The 10035-nt window shown below is 35.3% G+C and overlaps 1 protein-coding gene across 16 annotated transcripts in view; it reads right to left on the reverse strand.

Annotated features, from left to right (window-relative positions):
- Positions 1-5541, reverse strand: part of LOC129255853 (intermembrane lipid transfer protein VPS13A-like) — a 110256-nt gene extending 104715 nt beyond the window's left edge. For all 16 annotated transcript variants that reach the window (XM_064096467.1, XM_064096463.1, XM_064096468.1 and 13 more), the window contains exon 1: positions 5342-5541. In XM_064096467.1, coding sequence (XP_063952537.1) covers positions 5342-5441 — 100 coding nt within the window. In that variant the 5' untranslated portion in view covers positions 5442-5541. The remainder of the gene's footprint in view (positions 1-5341) is intronic.
- Positions 5542-10035: the final 4494 nt, after the last annotated feature.

Raw genomic sequence — 10035 nt, forward strand, 5'->3', positions numbered from 1 at the left:
GAGTTCACTTTGTTGAGTTAAGGTACAATTTGAATAAGACATTTTTAAGGGCCATTTTGAATTTGTCAACTGAATCAATTGTCTTTAAGGAATTTGGGAGTTTGTTCCATAAAACAGGGGCTGCATTAGCAAATGAATGGTTACTATATGTTTTTGTTGCTATTGGAGGAACGATTAATTCATTCTTACTTTGTGAACGAAGATGACGTGTTGGCATATAGACAGTAAGTAAATCATTTATGGAGGAGCAAGTTCATAGAAACATCTAGTCTGTCGAAACATTCAGCTCCATTGGGGCATTTTCACGGTAACTGACGTTACAAGGCACAATTTTACACACTTGTCATTGTGTGTATCTCTAAAACAACAAATGATGGGAGTTTGCTTTTGATAGAGTTAATAAAGTGAACCTTGCTGTATACTCTGATACTAAGTTTTTCAATGTAACCACATTTTGTTACGCATCAGCAAGCGAAAATGTGTCTGTAACTGACGTTACGCAAAAAGGACATGCAGTTTCAGGGTGTTCAGTAAAATTGAAATATCTCATGTCCCTGAGTAGATAGAGTAATAATTTGACTATGTAAATTTACCTTTGTTACTAGGTTAACATGTGTCAAAATATTAAATAATTTGTTTTTGTCTTTTGGGGACTATGATAATTTCTCCATGACCATGCTGGTATTAACTGACGTTACACTTAATTTGCCATAGAGATAACACATGGAAGTAAAACGTGTGGAATCATTGCATTGTATCTTTTGTGCAGGGCTTCACATGAAAGTGAGCTTGATGTGGAAGTATACCTGAGTTTCTAGGAACATTTCAATGAAAAAAAAAATCCTTTTTCTTAATTCTTTTTCTCTGATTTGAACATTTTATTATTACTTGTCAGTAACTGACATTACACATTAACATTTACCAGTGCTATATGATTTTCAAAGGCATAATTTTCTTGGTACTTATATGTAAGGCTTTTTTAAATCATGAAAGTTTCATAATACTTCACATTTTAAATTATCAAAAGATAAGAAAGGTAAGTTTTACTTATTACTCGGGGGGGGGGGGGGGTCATAGCAGCTACATGTATTCCTATCGTAATTTAATATTGCATTGACTGTACACATGGATTTTTCTGACTATACACCCATTTACATATATTCATCAGTTTTATATTGACTTTTTAAACTTTTCCTTCTCCAACCTCCCCCTCCCCTCAAAAATGGCACAATGAATAAGGGTCTCTTCCCCTAGGCTACCCATCCCCGAATCTCATGCAGCGATGCAGTTTTATTGATTTCTATTCTGATCAGTGCAAGCAATGCTTGTTTATATCTGTCGGATTTCAATTTTCTTCATAATTTGTTTAATCATTCTCTTTACTAATTTCTTTTTTAAGCTGTCAACAACAAAAATCAGCTTCTAAACTGAAACTGAACTATATGTAAATTAGAAAATAAGACACAGTTTTAGTAGATCCATGCAACATTGATCACAACTGTCAAATTTCACTTTTCATCTATACATTTTGTAAACCAAAAGCAAAAATTGTATCACACATCTACACTACTAACAGGTATAAAAACCAGGAATTTACTTTTAGCCCGGCAATGCTCAAAAGAATCCTAGAAACTAAAAAAGGGGCCCTGGAAACCCCCATTTATCGCAATGTTAAGCTTATCAAATGTTGCAGATTTAGGCAATAGGTGTACCCCTTCCCCCTGAAAACCAAAAAAAAAAATTGTCTGATACAAACAATTAGGTACTTGGTAAGTACATGGAAGACAATTTCATAGTAATTTTTTTTTGCATGATGGGAATGCAACTTCCTTCATAATTTTCTATAGTATTCCTTGTGAACTATACCTTTAAAAAGTCAATAGCAAGCTCCTTTTGGTGTGATTTAACTAAGTGAAAGACATAATAACAAGTATACAATATTTCTTCACCATTAAATTGACCACATTTGCATTTCACTAAATGGTAACCAATGTTTTATCATGGTAACTGACATTACATCTGGATAACTGACATTACATTTTCCACTTGGTAACTGACGTTACACATATTTAATGGTACAGTACCCTATGGCTTGATTATTAATTGATTATCTTTAATTTTGGTGTAGAAGGGAGGGGTGTTACCTAAGGAGGAAATCAACCCAGTTTCATATAATATATCCTCTTTTCTGGGAAATAAGAAAAATAAGTTCATGTTTTTGGTAACTGACGTTACATACCATATCACATACTTCATCAATATTTTTTATCAGATAAATGAATTACTGGTGTTTCTTTCTATGGGATTTTATAAAGTGTTATAATAGCAAGCTAAATCACAGGGGAAAACATCATGATCAAACCTGTTCTTTAAAAATCTGTCAAAACAAAATATGTATCAATATATCATTTTCAACACTAATTTGTATCCATACTTTGGCGGCCATTTTGAAATAAAAAATGGCTGCCAGAGTCGGAAAAAAAAATTATCGCAGAAACTTCAGGTCTTGTATTATTAAAAGATATAAAGCATTTGACATGAATATCAATTTGATTTTTTTGCCTCTGTGTCCATCTGTGGTGAAAATGCCCATTGGTTCATGTGCACCTTTTAAATTATTTGTTGTTTACTGTTTAAGAATTCGATTTTGATGCACTTTTTTAGAAACATGGACTGAAATCAGGAAATTATAAATGAAATCAAGATTACAAAGGAATGCAATTCTGTATGATGGCATTTCTTTCTTTCCCCCTTTTTTTTTTTTGCAGTGGCATGTTTGTATTTTGAAATACCAGTAATATATAGATTCAATATAACTCCATTCTATAAATAAACAATGCAAAAAAATAAATTGTTTATATCTCAGAGTAAAAACAAAATGCAATGATTATAAATACCTTATATTTTACAATTTTTCTGAAATGCCTAGTTGCATGCGTTATAAAAGGCATTACCGCATTGGTCAGATCATGCCAAGAGGATGCACACTACTGCATATTGATCAATAAGAATGCGCATTGCATATCATGTATGGGTCGGCATTGAAACTAGTGTGACTCGAAGTCAAACTTAACTCTTTGTGAAACACCTCCCCTTTCTCTGAGAAGAAAAGAAAAATATAAATGACACATTTATCTGACAAGGTTGGAAAGAAAAATAAAATGGAATAGAAGTTGCCATCAAAGTTTCAGTTTTTTTCGCGGTACACGCACATGAATGGGATGCAATCCCTGGCTCCGTGGAGAGTAAGCATACGTTAGTAAATGATTGTTACTCTCTAGGAGCCTCCTGGCTAGGCTAACTTTCTTTATAGTAAGGTCCAAAGACTAAGTCTAAGGAGACCAACCTTCTTGGTTTCTGGCTTTTATTTAGGCCTTTTCGCTGTATTGTGAAAAAGGATTAATTAGGGTCCATTTTAGTCTACCTCGGTCTGCAGTAGAGGCGCACGGCCAATATGGGAGACTGTCTCCAATGAGAGAGATTATCTCCAATATCAGAGACTTTTGTGAAGACTTTGGGTATCCAATTTCAGAGACAGTCTCCAGTTTGGGAGACCAATTTCCTTTGTTTACATTTGCTGCAAAAGGATTAGCTTACCGGCAAATAAAAACGTGATAAGCAGATTCCTCATGAAAAATTACCCCTTTTCATCGTCTACTTTTGTTTTGATAAGGATTTTTGTTGTCATCCACACACAAAACAAATGGGCTTCTGACCTCAGTAGGTGGTTTCAAACCGCCTCGATCATGAGAATCCCCGTTAAATAACGAGAACTTTTTAAAGCTAAAAAATACCCATTAATTATTCCTGCATTTACACCGCCCCAAAACATACCCTTCTGGATAAGTTCCTGAAGAACTTGCATGCACAGTATGATCTGATAAGCAAGCGAGGCGCGAGATTCAAAATCACTAGCTAAGCAGCCACCCAAGGCGCCCGCGCCCAACTACACGCTAGGCTAAAAGTTCCTGTAAATTGCTTTCACATCGCCTAAATACCTGCGACCTTGGAAAAAATCCCTGCGAAAGTTCTCGTAATTTTGACAATACCTATTATTTAGTGGGTATTTTCTTTCGGGGAGATTACGCATAATTTGCTTTCACATTGCCAATATTACCTGGTATTTTCTGCTCAGGGTCAGAAAATATCTGGAACTGACGAACTTCGAGGCAGTCTGAAACCACCTAGGGCTAGGGAGACAAAATTTTGAGTGGAAAAAATAAACTTTTGTTGGTGTTTTTTCCTTTATTCTTTTGCAAAGCAAGACTTTCCAATATGGGAGATTGTCTCCCATATTGGAGAGTCTCCCATATTGGCCGTGCGCCTCTACCGGTCATGCTGGTCTGAGGTATATTGTGATAAACTCGTCAGTGACAATGTCTAACGTTACTTTTCATCATCTACTAAGCTCAGCCACTTGCCGGCGGCTCTCCTCGCAAGCTGCGGCTGAGTCCTGTAGTACCTGTCATCTGGGCCCCATCTTACAAAGAATTACGATTGATTCAATCAATCGTAACTATATGGAAATACGGGCATCAGTCAGTGAATCAGTGTCATAATTTTTTCTACAGGAAATTTGCAAAATGTCCTTTGACTTTGTTAACAAAGAAAAACACACCAAATTGTCAAGAAATCAATGAATTTATGGGTACATTCATATCTAGACCAAAAGCTTCGGTCTCTGTTATGTTGGTTGTTCAGCTGAACTCCGTTGGCTTCACTCACCAAATACAGAGACCAAAGTTCTAGCGCGATCTGTACAGGGGACTCAATGGCCATATGTTTATGTACTTAAGATCGGATAAAACGGGGAAGTGAATTTGCGCGACACCCGAGGTAAGTCACTGTTTTTGTTCCTTTTAACTTGATTTTTCTCAGTTTTTTGGCAATTGATGCCAAGAGGGAATATTAATTTGCATTTTGGTCGCGTGAATTTTCAAAATTTTTACTCATTAAAGACAAAAATTGAAGAGCCCCGACGGGGGGATTTTGCATTGCAAGTCCCCTAATGGTGGCTGCACGCTAGCGAGCCGTCTGTGTATGAGGAGAAATTAAAAAAAAAAAAAATGTTAAAAAACTCCTCGAAACAGACGGCTGCCAGCTGTCTAATTCATATCTAGAAATTTTTTTTAACATGAAAATTATGTGTTGACTTTGCTGGCTTTCCAGATCAATCGCAACTCTTTTGTAAGACGGGGCCCAGGACGTCTCCTAGTACTTTTCTCTGCTCTGCCGCCAGCCGGCCGCCTCTCTGCCCGGCCCTGGGGCCTGGATCTGAATTGGAACTGGAAAGTGGAAGATCGACATCCGACATGATTAAAATTAAAAACAGACAACTTACCGGACCAAATGCCAAGTTTCAGCTGTGAAGCGTCCAAATTCTCGACGTAAGGACCAAGAAACCTATTTAGGAGATCTGCAACAAGGGATTCGAACACCATTTTGATGCTGAATACTTGTTTTCAGAAGGAAAACAGGAATATCATGCGTCAGTCTTCGAAAACCACAGCAGACACAACAAAATTGATTAACCTAAATTTCTCAATAAATCCGAGAGGGGGCGCTAAACCAGATTCGAGAGCAAGTACCGCTCGCAGAGCGCGACGTCGTTCATTAGATTTTTTTTCAAATGTCAATTATTTTGAGGAGGAGGAGGAAGGCGAAGAAGAGGAAGAGGAGGAGGAAAAAGAAGAAGAAGAAGAAGAAGAAAGAGGAGGAGAAGAAGAAGAGGAAGAAGAAGAAGATAATGATATGCCGAGTGAGAGGCGTGACGATGTGGTGCTGACAAACCAATAAACATAACGTTGAGTGTGAAAGAACCATAAAATGATAATATATATATATTTATAAATACATATAAATATATATAAATATATATAAATATATATAAATATATATAAATATATATGAATATATATAAATATGTATAAATATATATAAATATATATAAATATATCTATATATTTATATGGGCACTGACGAAGAGTGTGACTTTACCTTTCATTTTTTAGAGCTATGCTCCTTTTAAAATATACGACTTTATTTTCACGGCATTTACCAAACCATTATATATATACACATATATATAGTGCGTATCTAAAAAAAAACGGGACAGATTTGAAAAGTCAAGTCTATAAAAAAATCAAATTATGATGTCTATATTTTGGTGTTAATATTGCTCTAAGTCTTATCTTTCAAATGCCATTAAGAAAATTTAGTTTTGTTCATGCTTGAGCGAACACATAATTGTTTGGGTTTAAAAGGCTTGCGCCAAAATGGCATAAAATGAAAAATATGATGATCGGACTTCTTGCTAATCAGCAAACTTCCTCTCAACCTTTTCATTATCTTTGCCATAATTTTCTAATTATGCGGTCAAAATTTATTTTCAAATCTATGTATTTGCTTGAATTGTTTTGTTGTTTCTTTTTAATATATGCTCTCTTTTAGCTTTGAATATTCTGTAAGCAAAAATTTCAACCGGAGTATGGGAGAGCGTGTTTTTTTTTTTCCAAATCCTTTCATTGTGTGCTACAAATGGTATGGTCCCTTTAAACAGTGCCATACAGATGGGCGGGGGCTCGGGGATGCTCTCCCCTCCCCACAAATAAAGAAATCTTGACCAAGAAAAAAGTGGAAACGAAATAAAAGGAAAGATAGAAAGTGAAATATGATATTATTTTTTGAATATTATGTCAAAATCTGTCACAAAATTGGAGAGTGTAATAAAATAAGTGGAAATTTTTGCTTGCTCGCATCGCTCGCTCACAAATTTTTAATACATTTTACCCAATCTGACATATCTAGCTCCTTCGAAATTGACCCAATACACCATTGCCATTGAAAGATATGAATCCTTTCCAGGTTATCCTGTCAAGCACACAATTAAACTTGGTCAATGAATCAATAACCCCTCGAAAAATTGATTCATGTCTTTTAAAGGTACCATAACATACATGTAAATTGTTTCACACAATAAAATGATTTGAATAATTACAAGTTTTCGCAATTAATAATGCAAATCTTCTTGCATGGGTTGACAAAAAGCATTTTTTTCTTACTTATGAAGGAAAATTCAATGGTAAAAGAAGTTTAAAAGAAAAACAAAATAATTCAAGTAAATAAATAAATTTGTAAATAAAGTTTGACAGCATAATTCAAAGTTATGGCAAAGATAATGAAAAGGTTAAGAGGAAGTCTGCTGATTAGCAAGAAGTCGGATCACCATTCTGCCATTTTGGCGCAAGCCTCTTTTTGTACCCCTTACAAAAACTTTCCGTGTTCGCTCAAGCATGAACAATATTTATTTTTTTAAATGGCGTTTCAAAGATAAGATTTCAGAGCATCTATTAACATCGAAATATAGATATCATAATTTGAAACAAATTTTTTTAAAGACTTTTCAAAACTGTCCCGTTTTTTTATATACGCACTGTATGTGTATATGTATATATTTATAAGAAGACCTAAATCTTGAATTTATATTTTATATATATAAAAGGTGTGATTTTCTTCGGCAAATTATATGATATATTACAGTCTGGCATACATAAATGCTTCTGATGACCACTTCGCTTCGTGGTCATCAGATGAGGTTACACGTCCCACATGCTCGCACTGTTACTTATCAGAAAACTTTTATTCCTGATGCCATTAGACTGTGGAATATTCTCCCTGCCATTACAGTTAACTGCACTTCGGTAGCTATAGCTTCAAGGCTGAGGTGCAGAAAATCCAATTGCGCTAAGACTGCGCTGATTTTTTTTTTTTTTTTTTTAATTCTACACGGTACGATGATACACCAACCTGGTGGACTGTACGGATGATGATGATAAAATAATGTTGGAACGAAAAGAGATTACGATGGGGAGAATGAGGAAGCAAGGGCTGATGGAAAAGAAAGGGTATATGGTATAGGTTAGGAAGTAGAGAGGAAAAAGGTGAGAGGGGAATATAGATAAAGAGGAAGAGAGGGGGGTGAAGTATAAGGAAAAGGCCCGGGGAAAAGGGAAGTGGAATCAGTCCTTACGCCAACCTGAACAGCATAATAATGCCAGGAAAATTTATAGCAAATAATTATCTCTGGATGTCCAACAATCATATTGGGGAAATTGGAAATTCAGAATGAGAATGAAGTGGAATGAAATAAATTCGTTATCAATCAATCAATCAATCAAGTGTCATGTCGGTCCACTGTTGCTCACTCTTTGCATTGTAGATCACGTATGATCCAATTAGTGCTAATTAATTTACTCATTGTAAGGATAACATCTTTGTATTTCCTTGAACTGTCTTAACTTGCTGTTATTGTCTCTATTAACCACCCTTCTACTTCCGACTTCAAAACATATTAGATGCGACTCATAATTCTTAGATAATGATGTCCCTATTCAGTTGAACGTACCTCACTTCCTTTCATTCTCTCACCAATGATTACCAAGATATTGACTGATTATGATGATTTATGAAATAATTTATTGAAAAAAAATGAATGTTTGGTTGATCACATCGCACATTGAATGAGTTGATTTATTAATTAATTGTTGATTAAAAATTAATGATTGATAGGTAAGGTTGATTCCCCAATTCAGAATTTATCATCAAGTCAACATCCTGCTCTGGACTTCATGCGTACATGTAATAGCAATCAGTCTCTCAACAGGAGGTGAGGGCGGGAGAGAGGGAGGGGGGGGGGCTAAATGTTCTGTTGACCCTTCCATCAACCTCTTCTCCCACTCGAGTCCTATCTCATCCCCTATATTCTCCCGACTCTCATGATCACATTGCTGAGATCCACGTGATAAAGTTGAAATGCTGCCCCAAATTAAGTGCAATTTGTGTTCACTCATGAAATTTGCTTAACAACAAAACTAGTCACGGTTGATCATAAATTTATCACAACACCCTTAACCCTAAAAGGACTGGGCTATTTGAGACGTATCAGGGGTGGATCCAGCCTTCGCCAATTGGGGGGCGGAATTTTTTTCAGCCACATTTTCCCCGATCGGCCGCTCGAAGTTGATTTTTGTTTGTTTCTTTGAAGGGGTATATAGTCCTAAAAGTCACACAAGCTTTAATCTTATAAATCAACGTATATATATATAATAATCTCATAAACCTTTTAAAAAAGAGCGAGCGCGAAGCACGAGCTATTTTTTTAAATTATTTTTCATTTCATATATTTTGTCCTAAAATTAAAACATTCTGGGCTATGTTTTTTTTTATCCTAAACGAGATGTGTATCCAACTAAATAATTAATATACGTTTTGATCTGATAAAAAAAATCTGTTAACAGCTGCTTGCAGTTAGCTATGAAGACGTTACATAATAATATTGTTTCAACAATCAAATAATGCGAACGCGAAGCGCGAGCTGAAAATTTTGACATTTTCTACCTGAAGAATAAAAATTCTAAGCACATTTTGTAATCATGAAAAGAATAAGTATATAACTCAACCAAAAAAAAAAAAAGACATTTACACCTAAAAATGGGACACTCTATTCATGTTTTGTAAATCATGAAAAGGATGAGTAAAGCGAGCGCGAAGCGCGAGCTTAAAATATTTGATATTCCGATCTGAAAAAGGGTCAATTTAAGCTCTGTATTTCAAGCACTTTGTAGAAAAATGGTGAGGTGGATATGGATCACTGTTAAAGGAGAATGAAACCCTTGAAACCAGCTGAATCCATATCAAAGAGAAAAATCAAAGAAACATATTGTTGAAAGTTTGAGGAAGATTGAATGAATAATAAGAAAGTTATGAGCATTCGAATATTGAGATCACTAGTGCCATGTAGATCCTCCCAACGGCAATGCGACCAAGATCTGTGATATCACACACGTACAACTCCCTCATTACTTTAGTACTTATTTCACTTATATTCTCACTTTTATAGAGTCTATCACAAGGTGAGGTGTTTTCTTTATGAGATGACAAGTACAGAGGTTTCACAACATTATATCATTGATGAATCGTTTGTCATATGATTAGAATGAGCAAAAAGAGATGTTTTGGGGTATATTTTCAGTGTCC

Source organism: Lytechinus pictus, chromosome 3 (genome assembly GCF_037042905.1).
Source record: "Lytechinus pictus isolate F3 Inbred chromosome 3, Lp3.0, whole genome shotgun sequence".
Taxonomy (NCBI): Eukaryota; Metazoa; Echinodermata; class Echinoidea; order Temnopleuroida; family Toxopneustidae; genus Lytechinus; species Lytechinus pictus.